At 46.8% G+C, this 20,351-nt stretch overlaps 1 protein-coding gene across 4 annotated transcripts in view; it reads right to left on the bottom strand.

Moving 5' to 3' along the window:
- The window catches only part of ABL1 (ABL proto-oncogene 1, non-receptor tyrosine kinase), a 137,208-nt gene that overhangs the window by 21,176 nt on the left and 95,681 nt on the right, over positions 1-20,351 (bottom strand). For all 4 annotated transcript variants that reach the window (XR_009346578.1, XM_059143115.1, XM_059143113.1 and 1 more), the window contains exons 2-4: positions 14,056-14,229; positions 13,187-13,482; positions 4,805-5,077 (exon numbers count right to left, since the gene is read on the bottom strand). Coding sequence is in view for 3 of the 4 variants with exons in the window: in XM_059143115.1 (XP_058999098.1) it covers positions 4,805-5,077; positions 13,187-13,482; positions 14,056-14,229 (743 nt within the window). In the remaining variant the exon portion in view is untranslated. The remainder of the gene's footprint in view (positions 1-4,804; positions 5,078-13,186; positions 13,483-14,055; positions 14,230-20,351) is intronic.

Genomic DNA, 20,351 nt, shown 5'->3' on the forward strand with positions numbered 1-20,351 from the left:
ACCGGCCTGGCCCAGATGCACACCAGGGCCTGGCCGGTACAGGGGGTGGTTAAGAGGGTGGCTTCTGAGTTACACAGACCAAGCCCTGCCACGGCGTGGCCATGCTTAGTCACTCACAAGCCAGGTAAGGGAGGTTTCTCGGCATGTCCCCTTCCAGTCCACAAACAGGGAGAAAAGCTGCACCCGCCTCGTGGGCAGGACTCGGCAAGCGGGACCCACTACTGTAATGAAGACAGTCATCTCTGTCCCTGCGATCAGGCTAAATACATTGCTTATATGAGAGACAGGCTGGGTCTTTAGTTAACACTGCTTTTTGGTTTGTGTCTCACAGACACACATTCTCTGGACCCAAGATGTCACGGGTGTTTTCCATCCAGCTTCAGCCTTTCTGCTCACTGGCCTCCCCGCCAGCAGAGGCATTTCACAGCATTAACCAAGAACAGCGTTCGTGTCACTGGTGCTACACAGCCCTGAGTGCCCTTCATGGCTCCCCGAGTCCCAGCAGGGACCACAGTCCTGGAGCAGGGTCCACAGAGAGCTCAGTTTCCACACCTGCCCCTGGTTCTCAACCAAATGTGAGGTGAGCAAGGTCACCACCACAGTGAAGGGCCATCCCACAGCCCACAGAGATGGGGTGGAGCTCCTGAGCCAGGCCGAGGAAGGGGGTTCACCAACCAGGTGCATAAGAAACCACCTCCCACAGAACCCCCGAATGCTGGTCCTCACACACACAGGTGTACCTAGCTCACAGCCAGAACAAGCGAGCAACATGGTGACAGTGCGTTCTGAGATGTGCCGCCTCTCTCCCTGTGCACAGCCCCCTCGGGGAGCCAGAGAGCCAGAGCACGTGACTGTCCAGTGCTGCCATGGAGCCCTTCCTTCTCTGCTCGTTTCTGGAGCTCTCTAACAGGACCAGCTTCCTGGGGGAAATACAGCAAACAAAAGCCAAACCCAAACAGACCGTGTAGGCAAGGGCAGGGTCACCAGTGCCGGTCGAGTGCAAACTGGTACCTGCTCCTCGATCTAGCGTACCCTGGGGAGCTGACCACTAGGACAGTCCCCACATATCCAGCAAGAAGAATCCCCGTGGCACGGTCTGTAATAGCAAAGGGTGGGGAAGAACACCAATGTGCGCGGAAGGCTGGTTTATGTTAGACACATCCGTGCACGAACAAGAGCGCCTTACGCGTACTGACGAGGAACGACTGCACGTATGCGGGCACCAGAAGGCACGGGGCCGTGTCGACAGCATGCTGCCACATGGTTCAGAAAGTTACCCCTCACAGACTTTTCTGGAAAGTCACACAAATCAAGGCAGAAGACACTATGTGCGTATATTAACCTATTTGAAAAAGAGGTAAAGAACCAAGTACAACTTTAAGTCTTAACATTTTTCAACAATGTCACTTCCCACGACTTTAATGGTAAATCTGTCAGTAGCTTAAGAGTCAATCCTAATGCCACTAGATCAACAGTAGTCTTCCCCAAATTCTATGACTTCCAGAACCGTTTCATGGTGGGGGGGGAAGGGACTTATAAACAAACTTTTGGAATACAGCTCATCTGAAATGTGGGGCTTTCTTTACTGGACAGCTGGTTCTCTTAGGCACGTCCCGCCTGTGATACCGATAATACACAGGTAAAGGTAAGCCTAGGACCTGTTGAATTATGTCAGAACTCAAACCAGCAGTTCCCTTCAGGAGGCTTTTGGTTTAATTCCAGTTTCCCACCCATAGAGGGCAGCCTTGTTCACTCCTGTTTCCCAGTCTCTTCTGGTCTCGGGCCCAGACGGTACAGGACCCAGTGCGGCCTGGTGGATCACTATGGAGCCCAGGTTAAAGCACAGTTTTGCTGCCTCCTGGGCCGCCTCAAGACGGGTCAGCAACACAAAATAGGTGGCAGAGGGGGAAGGAGACAACGGAGACTCAGGTGCCCAGCTGGGTCCTGGAGAGAAGGGAAGATCCAGCTGCAGCCGAAGGGCCAGTGAGTGTGGGCAGGGAAGGGGATCTCTAGGACTCGGAACTGTGGTTTGTGTGTTTTTCATGGTGTGTGAGGAATAAGCAGCAGAGTGACAATTAAGGAAAGAGGAACGGAGCTGGGCTTTGAGGCAGGATGCCTGGGTCAGTTCCCCTGCCTCCCTCCAGTGCAGTTTCCTCAAGCCCGAAGCAGTGACCACAGGAGAACCCTTCCCCTATGGTGGTCGAAAGGATTAAAGGAGAGGCTACAGATGGAGTGTCCCACCCTCCCGGGCACGTAGCAAGAGCTCAATAAGGATGAGCCATTACTGTCATTGAGAACCCAAAGTTCTCAACGTCTCCAGTGGAAACAAATGCCCCGAACAGTGACACTGACCTCATCTGACAAGTGGGAAACCTACCGTGACACTGATCTCATCTGACAAGTGGGAAACCTACCGTAGAGATGTGCTTTGTGCAGGGGAGGCGAAAAAAGGGGTAATTTATTTAGCATTTGCTTCGTACGGTATGTTGGGTTGACAAACATCTCTAGAATATGATGCATTTCCTTTTCCCTAATTAGCTATCAGCAGAGGTGACGACTCCCAGAAATCCATGCAATTAGATTCTGTAATTTTTCCCCCCAACTGTGGGACCATAAAGTTAATAAAGCTCTTGGGGAAAACCATTAAAAGTATAATAAAAGTTTAATAATACAACATTAGAGAAATATATTCTAACATGCACACAACTTCCAAATAATTGGGATTCACTGGTATAAGAAAGCCACCACTGCCAGTGACCTCCAGGAGGGGTCCCTCCTCTGGAATGGCCATCTTCAGTTGCTCAGGAAACAATACCACAGTATCCACTGCTGGGCTGTGTTTCCCCCACATTTCAAGCTGTGCAAACTCTCACTCTTTCTAAAGCTTTCAGACACACCTTCCCTGGATGGAAACCTAGTGTATTTTGTGCTTCTGTTCTTTCTTGTTTCATTTTTGCAAATACTGGCAAATGTGTAGGTATTGCCTGGGCCTTTAACAGTTTCTCAAGCTGGTCAAGACCCAGAGCCGGGGCTGCTCTTCAGTCCAGTGCCAAAGTGATGCTGGAGCATGAGCACATGCCTTTCTCCCCGGCCTCACCTGGTCTGGTGGAGGTGGGACAACGGCTGTTTCGGGTTTTCTATGGCTCGCCAACGTAGCCACCTTTGTGAAGTGCAAATCCAATCATCTGTGCACCCAGTGCACCCCACTGTCTCCCGGATAAAATCCCAGTTCCTCAGGCAGTTCAAACCCTCTGTGACCGCACAGGCTCTTCACCCTCCGCCTCTGTCCAGGCCTCCGTTCCCCCGGCCAACTCCTGTTCCTCCCCTATGGCACCAACGTATGGTCTCCTTCGTGCTCTCTCCCTGACAAGTAGAGCTCACCAGTAACTCCCCCCGCCAAAACCTTATTCCCAGGCGGTGTGACAGCACCCCGCTCCTGCCTCTAACCTGGCACCTACCACACCACACCGCGGTTCCTGTCATAGTGCCCATTTCTCCTCCTAGCTACACTGTTCCACTACCTCGACTAGCCTGAAGGAAAGAAGTCTATTTTCACAATCTCAGGGTTAAACCCAAGGTCAGGCAAACAGAAGGAAGGAACTCGATAAATGCTTATTGTGTTTTTAAAAAATCATGCCTGGAAAGTATCCAGGAGTCCTCAAGGTGATCCCAAACCATGTTACTCCCACTCCGCAACCTACAAGTGTCAGTCCTGCCCAAAGGACTGATCTAAGGGGACACAATCAATAAGAGTGCCAGGAAGCAAGCCACCCTTGGTTTCTAGAACTAAAGAACACAATCCTTTCTCTGAAGAGTCACTTTACGTCAACCAGAACCCATAATTTCCACTTTACTGTGCCTCTGAGTAAAGGCAGCAGGGAAATAACAGAAGCCCTAAAAGGTGATCCGGCTCCAGGGGTCTCCAAGTGTGCACCCCACAGACTCCACAGAAGTGTGTGCACACACTTGGATCCCTTCCTCCCAGTCATGGATGTTTCCATTCTTTTTCTTGTCCAGTGGCTACAGGACTGCCTCCTCTCTCAATCCCTGTGCACGTTGTCCGTGTAATTGTTCCTTTAAAGCAAGTGAAAATAGCGTAGGTCAACACTAGGGGATGCTCTGGCCACGGGTAAAAGCTCAGCTCACATGTGGAAGGCAAAGACAGTCGCAAGCAAAACCTGTGCTTGAGCCTCAAGATTTTAAAGGACATCAAATCCGCCAGAAAACTACAAACCCCACGCTTGAGCGGAAAGGGCGAAAAGTCCTAGTTAACAAGAATGACCCTCTGGTACCTGAGTCAGTAGGGAGCCCTGACGCTTCCTTCAGGCCTTTCTACACCTCCATTTCCAGAGGCCTGCACTCACACCACACAGAACTGAAACCTGCTAGAACACCCAATGCTCCTGCCTTTCAAATCTGCCGACAAAAATCCACAGAACAGTCAAATGCGTTGTGGTTAAATCCCCTTCTTTCAAAACTTAGTTTTTTTTCCTCCTTTTAACTCTCATAGGAAGTGATCCAAATGCCACACAGAGAGAACGGAAACCCACGGCTTTAAAAGAATCTTGCCATATAATGAAAACACTTCTCCAAATGACTCATCTTTTTACACCAAAAACCACAGCCCTTCTTGGCACACGGATGAAGTCGGGGAGAGGGGCTGAACCCGTCTGAAGAAAGGCCCACAGAGGCACTTCCTGGGCACTGGTTACCCCCCTCAGACCTGAGCACAGGGGCAGGCCACCAAGAGAGCCGCAAGCAGGCAAGGGCGGGCTGGATCTAGCCGCGGCAGGCCCAGGCCTACCTTCAAGGTCTTCACGGCCACCGTCAGGCTGTATTTCTTCCACACGCCTTCGTACACCTCCCCGTACTGGCCTCCACCCAGCTTGTGCTTCATGGTGATGTCCGTGCGCTCCATCTCCCACTTGTCGTAGTTGGGGGACACGCCGTAGATGGTGGGCTTATTGCGCTTGGGGGCCGGGTAATGGAGAGTGGTGATGAGCCCGTCGGCCACAGTCGAGTGATGATGAACCAACTCAGCCAAAGCGTTGAAGCGGCTCTCTGAGGAGACGTAGAGCTGAGGAAAACAGGACAGCTTTCAGCCCGCAGAGTGCACACAAACCCGAACAACTCTGATAAACCAGCTCTGCTGAGCCTGTCAGTGCACAGCAACCCCTCAGACAGACAGCTCTCCATGCAGGACGCAGTGTGCAGAAAACCACCCATGTTGTGTTTCTCTACACATGCTGTAATTTACTTGCTAAAGCAGAAGGTGTAACAAAATGCCTCAGGGCCTTTGCATCTGCTGCTCCCTCTGCCTGAAATCCTCCAGCCACCTAATCACCACATTCCTGGTTCTCTCTTACCATCCTGAGCCTGGCATAAATGTCAGTGTCACTGCAGTCACCTGACCTGGTCATCACCTAGCACTAGTCATCATATCGCCTCTCTTACTTCTCTGCATTGTACTTATCCTGCTTATTTGGTCGATTACTTACTGTCAACACCTCCTAGAATGTCAGCTTCATGAGAGCAGAGCCCTAAGTTGTTTTAATCCTGTGTCCCCAATGGGGAGAATAAGAAATACATAGCACGTAATATGTACTCAATAAATAGTCGGTGATTAAATTAGTGAAGAACACAACTTAGTACCTATTTGCTGATTAAAAAAGAAAGCAAATTTTTAAAAAATCATTATGCTTATTACCTAAAACCTCTAATTATTATTTATAATTATATAATTATCCAGAACTACATAGTCATCAGAGATGGAAATCACTAAACAAAACATAAATCTTCTTCTCATTCTCACATCCTCAATTTGGGCTAAAAAGCTTCGGCAGCCCAGACTCGGCGACCCCAGCCGGATGCCCCTGTGGGATGCCCTGTCTGTCAGCACGCTGCAGGGATGAGTGTGGGGGGCGGGGGACTGGAGGGCCACACTAGGGCCACACAGCCTCCTCTACTGTGGGGGAGGCAGGAAAGGGGCTTTCAGACACCAGCGCAAGCGAGCCTCCCTCTGAGATCTACAGTGGGCGTGATCCCATGCACAGAGCTCATGCACCTGTCATTCTCATTGGATGCACCAGGGAAGGAGGGAGGGACAGGAGCAGGCTGACAGGCCGACAGAAAGCAAGTGTGGATGGGGACAGCTATTTTTTTTTCTTTTTTGGTTTGTTTCAGTGAGGTGGTGCGGGAATGCTTCCTTTGCAAAAAAACAATTCCACATTAAAATCCAAACAGGACATCAGGCTCCAGGGGGACAGCAAGTAACCAAACCTACTAACTCAAGAAGGGCAGCCAGCGACTGCGGAAGGTGGGGGGCGACATTAAAAATGACAGCTCCACGAATAATACATTGTATGTTAATAAAAAAATTAAAAAAAAAAATGATGACTCCAGGGACTCAGTGGGTCACGCCTCTGCCTTTGGCTCAGGTCATTATCTCAGGGTCCTAGGACCGAGCCCTGCATTGGGCTCTCTGCTCAGCGGGGAGCCTGCTTCCCCACTTCCCCGCCCCCCCGACCCTGTCTGCCTTTCTACCTACTTGTGATGTGTCAAATAAATAAATAAAATCTTAAAAAAAAAAAAAAATGACGACTTGGGCACCTGGGTGGCTCAGTCATTAAGTGTCTGCCTTTGGTCAGATCATGATCCCAGCATCCCGGGACCAAGCCCCGACTGGGTTCCTGCTGGGTGGGAAGCCTGCTTCTCCTTCTCCCACTCCCTCTGCTTGTGTTTCCTCTCTCTCTGTGTTTCTCTCTGTCAAATAAATACACAAAATCCTTTAAAAAAAAAAAAGGTTAAAAATCACAACTTGCCCTGACTACTGAGATAGAGGAGGAACTGGGTTTGGAATAGCGGTGATGTGTGGGGCAGGAGGGAGAAAAAGGAACAGGATCAGTTGTACTAGAGCTGTAGCTACAGTATCTCCATTACTGAAAAACAGAAAAAGGAAGAAAAAGCCTGAAAAACATGGCAGGGTTGGTTATGGAAGGCTCCATCAATTCCTGTATGTTTGTAATAATAGATAATTAAAATATTTTAAAAGAAGAAAATATTAACAAATACATGAGTCGATCCCATTTATAACCCTCAAGAAAGTAAACAGAATTCTTTCTTCCTTTTTTAATTTTTTGCTTGGGGAGATAACATAAACAGATTTTTAAAACTCAGGCAAGGGAAGAGCAAACTCTGACTTAGAGTTTTGTAATTTACAATCTTTTTTTTTCTTTAAATTATTTATTTGAGAGTGCACATGCGTGCACACGAGCAGGGGGAGTGGCAGAGGGAGAGGGGAAAGCAGGACCCTGAGATCATGACTTGAGCTGAAGGCAGACGCTTAACCAACTGAGCCACCCAGGTGCCCCTGTAATTTACAATCTTCTGGTTGCAATCCTACTAAAATAAAATTCTGAGCAACCCAAGAATTGTCCAGAAGGATCCCGCAGCTCTGGGGACGTGTCCCTCTGCAAGATGGTGCCCTTCAGTGGCAGGACCTTCCAGAGTGAGCGGAGGGCCCACTCGGAGGCCTCACTCACACCTCGGAGCACCTTAGTCTAAGTGACCTGCTCTAGGACAGCTGATCAGTTTCACTTACGGCCCAGAAGAGCGCAGAGAGGTGCTGGGGGAGGCGGGGAGCAGAAGTCAGTGCCACTAAGCCTGCGCTTTGCCTGATGTCCATACACTGATGTACAGGGCACTCCTGTAGGTGGGCATTGCTGACACAAGTGCAGTTCACGGAGAAGACCAAGTAGGATGTGGGGACAGCCCCTGATCCCACCCCTCTTTGGAAAAGTCTGTCAGTCATCCAGTGACTTCACTGTGTATGCCAAGTGTACCATGCCCTCTTCTTTTGGGGGGAGTTCAGCTGCCACTGTTTTTGCTGCCATGAAGCGCAGAGAAGAGCGTGGAGCCTCTCCCAAAAGGCACTCCCTGGGATTAGAGCACCCCTTACCCCTCGGACATCACTGGCGCAGTGTGGGGGCTCCTGGGGCTGGTCACCAGGAGCAAGGCTCATTACCTACTTCTCCCCCATCAGCGTGAAAGGAGTGCTCCCCAACCCGAGGACCAAGCTCCTTCCGTCACACAGAATGCTGACGGCTCCGCCTGGCCCTAGTTTATGCAGAACTTGTTCTTGGTCTCGTCCGACTCCCGCACGGGCTCTCCTGTTAAGAGGTTTCAGAGTTGTGGGAGGTTTCACTGAGCGGACCTACTTTATCCTTCTCAATAATTAGATTTATCGACCCCGTGACTTAGTTCATCTTTCAACATAAAATTTACATTCCAACACTTGTTAAATATTAAAACTCCTCTCCCTTCTCAATGCACCGCACGGCCACCTTCTAACAGTCAGGTCTGCTGGCTTCCTTCTGATTAGTTCTGAGTTTTGAGCATTTTGCTAGTGAACTGGGGAATCCGCATCAGGAATTCCTGGCATGTTCCGAGAATAAAGTGTAAATTAGCGTTATGAACGGCATGTCATTGTGCGCACCTGGTTATATAGACACTCTGGGTGCTCAGCCAGGACTGGGCCTCCTGCTGATCATGCAGGAACCCTAAAGATAGGACTTGTTGAAGAAACGCACCAGAAACAGTGTTCTTCTTGACAGCCAGACTTACCAGCTTATCAGTGCTCGGGAATGGTGCCCCTTTTAGCTGCCTCAGACCACCCTGGATGTACTACTGGTTACAGGCTGCTGGGCCAGGAAGCAACATTATTACCCTGACAGTGTAGGCGCAGTGCAGGAGGGCAGGGCTTAATAATTAATAATTAAGCAGTACTTAATAATGCTCCAAGTCTCCTCGACAAGGGAAGGTCAGCCATGTTTCAGCAGACTTTTCACTGGGATGCCTGTACCTGCCAAGCCACTGTCAGGGTGGGTAATTTTTAAAAATTCAAGAGGTTATACAGTTGGCCTATCCTGCCGCTTCTGCTAAAGCTGAAGCCCAAATTCCTCTCCTGTCAACCCAACCCTGTCACTTCAGCAGACCGTGAAAATGAATGTCACCTGGGAACCTCTTTGAAGAAAAGCAAAGACTCTATCACGGGGTATAAGGAACTGTGGAACTTGACAGTGGCCTCCCACAAAAGTAAATAAAGTGTAGACACAAATAACCAGAAGAACTAAAAATGATTCAGGCAGCGGATGGTGGAGGAAAATCAGCCTTTAATTCCACTGCGCTGGCAGGAGACAGTGAACTCGGAGAGCACTGAGAATGACAATCGCATCCCAGGGGATGGGGAGGTTTCCCAGACTGTGGAGACTCCTCAGAGCAGCAACGGCTCAGTTTGGTATGGCCCCTGTGACAGTCCAGCTCGAAGCTCCCGGAGCCCTGGGCCGACTGAGTGGCCGCAATGGCCGCAGAAGCTCAGGGACACAACAACAGAAGTACATCAGGGCCGGGAGGGTGGAGGCAAAAAGAAATCTTTCGGGGCCTTAGAGAAGAATCTTCTAAATTCAGTTGTTTTCTAAAGATTAGCTATTTGAAAAATAAGCATTAAGCTTATGCAACCCCAGCCTGTCCCTCCTACCAACCTTAAGTTTTCCCCTTAGAAATCCAAAAAGGATTGCATCAAGGCTCTGCTATGCAAGCCTTTCTCAGCGCCGAGCCACACTGTCTCATGCGTTGCTGTAGTACCTCCCCCAATACCTCGGATACTGCTCCGCTCATTCCAGGAATACGATCCCACCCAGCACAGCCCCTCGAGTGCAGCCCTCACAGAGAGGCGCCTCTGCAGATGGCCGGAACTGATAACCCCGCGGGCTGAGGCGTCTCCAGGTGCTCGGACAGCTGACGGGCGAGTCTGCCAGGGTGGGTGGGTGAGGAGGAGGCAGCAGGCCTAGGACACTTGGATGAGTTGCCCAGTGGTGGATACTGCCTGATTAAATGAGCTCCCTGTGCTCCCCTGGCACATACCAGCTTTTCTCGAATTCTGTGAATCATGCATCCCACATGCAGGCCTTGCTCTCTCCCTCTGAGCGCTATTCTAGACCGACCCCCGGCTAATGAGTTGTCAAACTAGATCATGCCTGCCTGAATCTGTTCCTAGGATGCTGGTTAAACAACTCCAGGGAAAAGAAACCATTACCCTGTTCAGTACAAACCTCAACTGATTACCGCGAGGCGGCATGGTTTGCCTTGGATAAACAGCACAGATGGGAAGCAAGCTGTCAGCTCCAGGAAATCACCTCCCTCATGGGCGGTGTGCTCTGGTGTTCTAATTCACGAGAGAGGAACCCTTGTGGGCTGAAGGCAAGGTTTCAAAGGGCCCCCCACTTGGAGTATGTCCTGCAGAATGGAATGACCTAGCTCCACATCTGGGAGAAGAATGAGGACCCGAAAGGCAAGGTGGTAAGGCTGATCTCTAGTCACACATCAGCAAGTGGCCATGCTGGGTACAAAGACCTCTGCCATCATGGAAAGCACTAGATATCAGCAATAAGGGCTTTGGCCAGAAGACTTTGAGACATGCGGAAAAACAAGCGAAGAACATTAAAAAGAGAGATATATGTGCATTTGTGTGGTACAAATGAATGTTTGAGGATAGCCATAAAAATATTAAGAGGACTACAAGGAGGGGAACTAGCTCTATCACACATTAAAACATATACAACTGTAACAAATAAAAGTCTAATATTGGAAGAGAACAGAGGGTACATCAACAGATCTCAGTGTATAAGTAAATTTGGTGTATTTAGATCTGCACGAAAATGTAATTTAGCAAATGGCACGGGGATCCCTCAAAACACGAAGCATGTACATTAAATATAATGAGACCATCTTTACCAATCAGTGACAGATGTTTCCACAAGCCTGACAGCACTGTTGAGGTGGAGGGAAGATGCACTCCTGTTTCTCCTGGAAGCTCCGTTTCTCACCAGCAACAGGGTGAGTAAACACATCTGTACAATTTCTACAGAAGGTAATCTGACGACATCTATACAAATTCTAAACGCACAAAACCTCCCGTCAGTTCTAGCGCCTTATCTTGCATACACTGACACTGTACACAAAGGGTGTACAACACGTTCCCAGTGCAGGTCATGACCCACACATGTACATGACCCACCCTATGCCAATTTGGTATATTTCAAATACAGAGGAAAAGATAAATTTAGTAAATGGCACAGAGACCCCTCAAAACATGACACATGTACGTGTACGTGTGTCTAGAGAATTAAACTTAGTGGATTCTGACCACAACTTTTTTAAAAAACGAGACAGAACAGAAGGGAATACGAAATATCAGAGTGCATTACATACAGTGAGGGTGAGGAAGGCTTCCAGAACCTTTTGTTACTAGTTTGAGTACTAGGTGCTGATGTAAATGCTTTTATACAGCGTGCCAAGATATTTTTTTTAATGGTTTGAAAGCCACCTCAGAGCAGTGTTATTTGTAACAGCAAAAGACTGGAAAGAACCTAAAAGTCGACCCGTAGGGCACTGCTTCAATAAAGGATAGTCCATCCACACAAGCAGTCATTAATAAGAATGAGGCAGCTCTACACGTGCTACTGTAAAGCGATCTTCAGTGAATGCTGGTGGGAAAAGTAAGATCCAAACAGTGTGACGTCTGCATCATTTGTGTTTTTTTAAAAAATGTAAGTACAGGGATGCCCAGGTGGCTCAGTCGGTTAAGCATCTGCTTTAAGTTCAGACTGTGATCCCAGGGTTGTGGGATGGAGTCCTGCATCGGGCTCCTTGCTCAGTGGGGAGCCTGCTTCTTCCTCTGCCTGCAGCCCTTCCTGCTTGTACATTCTCTTGCTCTGACAAGTAAATAAATAAAATCTTAAAAAAAAAAAAAAAATATATATATATATATATATATATATAAAAGCATATACATACAGTGGGGTACTCTGAAAGAAACTGGTTACAGGGGTTGCCTCTGGGAAGGGGAGTGGAATTAGGAGACAGATTCTCACTGTAATCTATTTTGTCTTTTTTTTTTAACCATGTGCACACATTACATATTAATTAAAAAAACACATCCACCATCTCGACGTTGCCCAGTAACCCACCCGTCTGCACCCCGGATGACGGCACGGTACCTCAGGGAGGACAGCGGGTCCAAGCCACGCTCCCCAATCGCACATGAGGTGATTCTGGGCAAAATACCTCCTCCCATTTAAGTCCCCAACTCCTTAATGCAAAAACGCAGATCACAGTGACCTCCATCCTGAGGACCAAAGTGAGGTTTAAATGAGCGGATGCCTAAAAAATGTGCCTGTCACCAGGAGGAACCTGAAAAATGTGTCCGTCACTAGGAAGAACCTGAAAAATGTTAAACCCTCCTTTTCCTTCATGGACTCTTGAGCATTGTTCATATAAATGTCACAATAAAACTGTATATTTGGGGTGCTTCAGTCGTTAAGTGTCTGCCTTTAGCTCAGGTCATGATCCCAGGGTCCTGGGATCGAGCCTCCCATCAGGCTTCCTGCTCGACGGGAAGCCTGCTTCTCCCTCTCCCTCTCCCTCTGTCAAATAAATAAATAAAATCTTTAAAAATAAAAAATTTAAAAATTTAGAAAACTGTACATTCAACGCATCTACAAAACTACGGTTTGGGTTTGGAAATCTACAACGGGTACAATGGGACCTCGTTCATGATTAACAACTGTGTGTGTGTGTGTGTGTGTGTAATCGCACGCAGGTACACACAGATTTACGGGAAGAACGGCAGGTACCATGCTTATTTGGGAAGTGCTATTAAGGTGGGTCTTTTACTTTAAAAATATCCATTTATTAACCCACTGAGCCGCCCAGGCGCCCCTTAAATTATCCATTTATTATTGCAATTTTTTTATTATTGCATAGAAGATGAATTACGAGCACAATAAGCGATTTTTTAAAAAGGAAGAATCCTAATTTAAGAAGTATGTCCCAAACCTAGCAGGAATTCCCATCTTACAAAACAGCTAGCAACAAAACTCCAGCAGGACAAGCAGAGAGCCACACCAGGCCCCTGGACTTGTAACATCACATGACTGGTCCTCAACAGAGTGTCTTTCCTAGGTTAACAGAGCGATGCCTGCGGCATCTACTTGAAGATGCTGCCTTCAAGCATCTTCCTGTTTGGGATTTGTGATAGCTTCTCAACCGCAGCATCAGGAGCCCTGGGTCCTCCTGGCCAAAGCTGAACACCCGCAGTCCAGCAGCTCCCCCGGCTTAGGCCCCATACCTTGCCATCGGAAGCAGTGTTGATTCTGTAGTGGTACACCCTCCCTTCGTATCTCAGCGAGATGGACCTCTGGCCAGGACTGCTCTCGCTCTCCCGGACCAAGAAGCTGCCGTTGATCCCGCTGCTCAGCAGGTACTCAGCTGCGTTGCGGGACACGGGCCCGTGGTACCAGGAATGTTTCTCCAGACTGTTGACTGGTGTGATGTAGTTGCTTGGGACCCACCCTTGGCCATTTTTGGTTTGGGCTTCACACCACTCCCCATTGTGATTGTAGCCTAAAACCCGGAGCTTCTCACCTTAGAAGAAGAGAATCAAATCAGACATCAGCTTTATAAAAGCTGGCTTTGTTCATTCCCATTTATTCATACAGGATTACCCCAAATCTCCAAATCCCTAAATTCCTACTTCTCTTTAACAAATCCACATAAACAAATGCATTTATAAGTGTACAGAAGAGTACACTTTATAGATGAAGCTTCCTGTTGGCACTGAATAAAAAACACAGAGCCTCAGTTTTCAAAAATCTATTAGGTTTAGTCAAGTGTTCTGTTCCTAGCATAATGAAATTTCTTAGGGAAAAAAGTACTTTTTCTTAAAAAAGAAAGAAAAAAGAAGGCATTTTCAGTGCTCGGTCCAGGCATTCTTTTCACTATGATGCTCTGTTTTTCTAAGACTATTGTACAGGAACTCTTCTTTTTAAGGAAAAGCGGCTCTCTTATAAAGATGCTAGGTGTTTCTTTTCTTTGATGTCTCTGCATTCTGATCTTTAAAGCTACTCTTTCGCTAGGCAAAGGGGTAGCTAGTCAAGCCACAGTTTCCTCTGATTTCTGTCTCTTGCAAGCACCAGCAGTGGTCCACAGCCCTTTTACCTTTAGTTATACTTAGGGTGTTGTCCCCACTGGCCACAAAATCATACAGTGCAACGAAAAGGTTTGGGTCATTTTCACTGGGGCCAGCAAGAAGGTTTTCCTTGGAGTTCCAACGAGCTGCTTCGCTGAGACCTTGGGGCTCAAAGTCAGATGCTACTGGCCTCTGAAGGGCTTCTGGAAGACAAAGGGGAAACAGAAGAAACAGGAAGAATTGGGGGGGAAAGTTAGTTTTATTCTGAGAAACAAAAAAAGTCTGTTTCCGTCATTATACATTTCTAATCTATCTCATTTCTCAACATCTACGTGTAATAATAAGAAAGGCGGTAAAATAAAAATGGACTCTTCCTTTCCCAAATCTTCTGAAAAACATTATTTTCATTCCAAGGTGGGAATCACTGTTCCCAAATAGGTTCAGCTTGTTAAATTCATTAATTCAAAATGAACTCAGTTAAAATCGGAAATAGTCTGTCCTCATACGTCTTTGCCATTGCTTCCATGTAACACAAGTTTCTTTAAAAACATGTCAAAGTTAATACGTGCACATAATTTAAAAAACCAAATAAGACGGAAAGGCTTATAATGAAGGACAAATACCTTCTATGCCCATCTCCCCTACACCCAGAGGCCAACAGCTGTGCTGTCCCACGCCAGCCAGCCTCTCTACCAGTTACCTTCGTATTTTCACTAACAGACTTGCATAGACTTTATTTCTTGTTCTTCAGCTATAGACAGTGTCTCTCAGCGGTTTCCTTCCCAAGGTTAGAGTAGTCTCATCCTACCCTTCCTTCCAGCTCGCTCTCCACTCTCAAATACGACCTTTGTTATATGTCTTTTACTTTGTGAAAACTAGTAAGTTCCTTCCACTCTGTAATAACAAAGTCCTTCATGTTTCGCATATAGGTAAGTGGTAAAAGCTGCACACCAATCAACATTTCTTGTATTAAGAACATGTGGCTAATGTTCACTACTGGGTCAAACAGTTCATTATCTTTTCCTGAAGTTTCTTCTTCCTTTTTTTTCTTGAACTACGCTCAACCTTACTAGAATTTCTGTGATATACACGTGAGCTTTTTTTAGCCAGCAAATGTAATCCAAGTAGGTTTTTTAAAAAAAGATTTTATTTATTTATCTGAGCCAGAGAGAGCGAGTGAGGAGGTGCACACGAGCAGAGTGGGGGAAAGAAGGAGAGGGACAAGCAGACTCGACGCTGAGCACGACCCAGGATCATGACCTGAGCCACAATCAAGAGTGGGCCACTCAACCGAATGAGTCACCCAGTTGCCCTTAGACAGAGTCTTAGAAAGTGATAAATAGGTCTTTATAGTCACAGGATATTATGGGTTGAAATCTAAATACTCATTTAAGGAAACTACAATAAGCAATCAAACTTTATTTATAAAAGGAGGAAAAGGGGAAATTCTAATCTTCCCAAATGATAAGAAACTTACTGAGGGGTGCCTGGGTGACTCAGTTGAGTGTCCAACTCGGTTACAGCCCAGGTCATGATCTCAGGGTGTGGGATCAAGGCCCGCATTAGACTGCGCACAGCAGACTCTCCCTCTCCCGTTGCCCCTCCCCGGCTGCACTCAATCTTTCTAAAATGAATGAATCTTAAAAAAAAAAAAAAGAAAAGAAAAATTTAAAAATTACTTAAATGTTCCTTCTTTATGGATTTAGAGAACTCCCAAACATCTTTTCTTGGGCAATGACACCTGTCTCAGGGATGGGCCTGATTCTGCAGTATTCACTTCTCAAAAAAACAAAAACAAAAAAAAAACCAAATAAACCAAACCACTGGAGACACCTAAGACATCTGAGGAATGAGGCTAACCTCCAGAAACACACCTGGAGAACTTACAGAAATCGTCATTCTTTAAAATATCTCTTTGGGGGGCACCTGGGTGGCTCAGTGGGTTAGGCCTCTGCCTTGGGCTCAGGTCATGATCCCAGGGTCCTGGGATTGAGCCCCACATCGGGCTCTCTGCTCTGCAGGGAGCCTGCTTCCTCCTTTCTCTCTGCCTGCCTCTCTGCCTACTTATGATCTCTGTCAGATAAATAAAGAAAAAAATCTAAAAAAAAAAAAAACAAAACTCTTTGGAATAAACTAATACAACATAACTAATGAGGGTCCTTTTTTTTTTAAGATTTTTTTAAATTTATTTTTTAAAAGATTTTATCTATTTATTTGAGAGACTGGCAGTGAGAGAGAGCATGAGAGGGGAGAAAGTCAGAGGGAGAAACAGACTCCCCACAGAGCTGGGAGACCTATGCGGGACTTGATCTGGGATTAAGTTCCGAACCGAACACAGTTGCCCAATGAACTGAGCCACCCAGGCACTCTTTAAAGATTTTTAAGAAAATTTATTTGAGATAGAACTTGGATTTTTAAGCTCTGTGACCCCACCACAGTCCCTTCCAAATATTCACAGCTGGCTCATTCACACCTGGTCCCGCAGCAATGTTAAAATCACCTGTCTAAGGCATCCATCTGAATATGAACCTTAACCCGGGGGGTGGGGGCATGCGTGGAGCAGAGGCAGAGGGGGAAAGGCAGTCTCCTCACTGAGCAGGGAGCCCAATGGGGGGTTTTATCCCAGGACCCTGAGATCATGACTGGAGCCAAAGGCAGACGCTTAACCAACTGAGCCACCCAGGCGCCCTAACAAGGGTCTTTCAATTCTAGCTTTCATACTACTGACTGAAGTAAACCTTCAGGAATTGTTTTTGCTAAAAGAGTAAATCCCAAATTACGTCATGACTATGTTTGGTAATCTCACTGTATGAATCATAAGGGCAAAGCGAAATTCAAGGGAGAGGACCTGTAACACTGCCACTTCCTAGAGTGTGAGCCTTCGTGACGGCTTAGGGCTCGCTCTTCTGAGTATCTTACATGGGATCTAAAAACACACCTAGCACCATCATGATCAGGGACTGATCAGTTAAATAAGTAAAGCCAGCTAAGGCAGAGAACTTTTTTTTTTTTTTTTAAATTAAAAAAAAAAAGTGAGATCTACCATCCCCACCTGAATGGGTGTTGGTTGCTGGCCCTGACCACAGGGATGAGGCCTGCCCTTTCAGGGGTGGGTGTGTGAGTGTCAGAGCTTGTCCCCACCACTGGCTTCCAGCTTTGGTTTCCTGCAGGCCAAGCAAGGGAAGACTTGGATTTTTAAGCTCTGTGACCCCACCACAGTCCCTTCCAAATATTCACAGCTGGCTCACTCACACCTGGTCCCGCAGCAATGTTAAAATCACCTGTCTAAGGCATCCATCTGAATATGATAGAAACCGTCCTCTTTTTACGCCTGCATTTCACTGGTTTCATACTAAGTAAATAAAACAACAAGTGTCACTGAAGATCCGGAGAGAAATGTAACTGGCCCTGGGAGTGGCTGCAGCAGTGAGTGCCAGAGGATGGTGGTGGGCCCTGGGCACCGGAGAGGCAGGTTTTACAGGAAGTGGAGCTCACTGGCGGGTCAAGTTTTCTACTGCCATTATATTAAGTAACACCATTAGACTGAGGATTCTTAACATAAAAGAACTCTTGCATATCAACACAAAAAGACAAATCCCTCCACTATGGAAAAAGGAACCAAAACCATGAATAAGCAATTCACAGAAAATTTAAATTATCCCCAAACTTAGAAAGCATGTTAGCCCTAGCTAGTAATCAAAGAAATGCAAATTCTTCATCAAATTGGCAGGTACATTTTCTTGAGGCTAAGTCAGTGTAAGACTTCAGTGAAACGTAACTTTCTCTGGCAGTGGTTCCCGGAGAAATCTCCACAACACTTTAGGAGGGCAACCGGAAATACAAACTGAACCTTTAGTTAATTCCACAACCTTTTATCACCTGTAGGAATTATCCTGAGATCTATATCTACTATTTACACTGATTTTTAAATAGCACAGAATTAGAAAAGTACAAAATATCAACAGAAGGTAAGTCAGCTTGTGGTCCATCCATAATACAAAATATATTCATAAGCCATTCAAAATATTTTTCTAAAGATTTCATTTATTGGGGCGCCTGGGTGGCTCAGTGGGTTAAAGCCTCTGCCTTCGGCTCAGGTCGTGATCCCAGGATCCTGGGATCGAGCCCTGCATCGGGCTCTCTGCTCAACGGGGAGCCTGTTTCTCCCGCTCTCTCTCTCTGCCTACTTGTTTTCTCTGTCTGTCAAATAAAAAATTAAAAAAAAAAAAAAAGAGCTCATTTATTTATTTGAAAGAGAGAGAAAGAGATCACAAGTAGGCAGTGAGGCAGGCAGAGAAAGAGAAGCAGGTTTCCCACTGAGCAGAGAGCCCAACATGGGGCTTGATCCCAGATCCCTGAGCCAAAGGCAGAACCCTACCCACTGAGCCACCCAGGCGCCCTCATTCAAAATATTTTTAGAAACGACAGCTATTGGCTTGGGAATATACACATAATAATGCATTGTTTAAGTGCTCATATTACAACCTGTTATATACAGTATGATCCCAATTTTGTAAAAAAAAAAAGCCCCCAAAAACAAAAAACTGAGGGGTACCTGGGTGGCTCAGTAGGTTAAGCCTCTGCCTTCGGCTCAGGTCAAGATCTCAGGGTCCTGGGATCGAGCCCCGCATGGGGCTCTCTGCTCGGCGGGAAGCCTGCTCCCCCCACCCCACCCCACCCCCCACTCTCTGCCTGCCTCTCTGCCTACTTGTGATCTCTGCCTGTCAAACAAATAAAACCTTAAAAACAAAACAAAACAAACTGAAAACAGTACAGAAGGAACTGCACCAAAATGTGAACAGTACTTATTAACATGGGGTGGTAGGACCACAAACATGAAAAAACCTCCTTTATTCTCTTCTATATTCTGGCCTACTTCTCACAATATATGGGGACTGTTTTTATAATTCAGAAAACAATTACAAAAATAGAGAAACTGCCGTCACAAATAGGAACCGGCGGACACTTCCCTAGTTGAGAGTCTAATGTGAAAAAGAAGCCTGGGGGAGTAGGAGCCTCGAGCTGTCCTGAAAAAAACATTTGCGCGCTTCCCTCTGGAGTCCCGACCTCGTGGCCATGAGCACACAACTCTGGCAGACCCGGCCCACACAGGAAATTAAACCAAAGTCATGAATACAGAAATGCTTTTCTTCTCCAGTGCCATTTGACCTCTTCTATCAAACATTCTGCAGCATCTGGATTTGATCAAAGTTACATAATCAGGGGAAGTGGCCTGGAAAACACCTGGACTAGGCAGAAGGCCGATACTGGCCCAGGGGTGCCTGCGGATTTGAAGTCTGGGACGAGGAGGGACTGTCCCTAACACGGAGACCGCTGCTGGGAATTTCATGAGAGGGGATGAGCCCTTTGTCAGGAAGGAAAGGGCCTCCCACTGCTTTTTTGATTCAACAGGACGTCAGGAAATCCAAGGCAGTCTCTCGATTTTCCTCTCCAGTTCTTGCTCCATTCCACAAATTAATGGCCAAAGCCCAAAGGGAAGTATTGCTCATGCATACCTCTGGATCGAGACGCTGAAGTGTGGCCACAGCCCAACACCAAAACCTTCCAGTCAAGTCCCAGTCCAGGCTGATGTCAAAATTGACTCACAATGTATAAATGCCAAGTTCCTTGCTTCATTTCATATTGAACTACGCTCGTCAACCTTAAAAATGATCACAGCTTACAAGGCCAACACTGCAGAATGTTCTTCAGCCTTCCGGCTTCATGAGGGGACTTTCTGCCAGGCCTGAGGTCAGGAAGTTAGACCCCTGAAGAAGGCCCGAGGCTTCATTCAAAAGAGAGGCCCCAAAACAGCTCCCCTCTTCTGTTCTTCCAGTGGATCTTTTGGTTACTGTTAAGTCTTGGGAGAGAAATTTCAGCATCTGCTATTATTCTTACTTTTTTTAGTGAACATTTTCTGCCTCATCCTTTCTGAGTCATACTTTAAGTCTTACTTAAGATTTGTATCTTCGAAAGTGCCTCTTGCCCCTTTTAAGACCCCTTTGTTATTATTTTACCATACCGTTCATCAGAAGGCTTCCATTCACCCATAAAACTCAGGCAAAGTCATTATTAATTAGCCAGTTGAGTACCAAGGATGGGGATAGCTTTAACACACACACACACAGCCTCCAGGGACGCCTGGGTGGCTCAGTCTGTTAAGCATCTGGCTTAGGCTCAGGTCAGGATCTCAGGATGGAGCCCCTCTTCAGCCTCATGTTGGGAATCTCTGCTCAGTAGGGAGTTTGCTTCTCCCTCTCAAATAAATAAATAAAATCTAAAAAAATTAAATTAAATTAAAAAGCCTCCAAAAAGCTACGGCTTG

The sequence above is a fragment of the Mustela lutreola genome, chromosome 12, assembly GCF_030435805.1.
Source record: "Mustela lutreola isolate mMusLut2 chromosome 12, mMusLut2.pri, whole genome shotgun sequence".
Lineage (NCBI taxonomy): Eukaryota > Metazoa > Chordata > Mammalia > Carnivora > Mustelidae > Mustela > Mustela lutreola.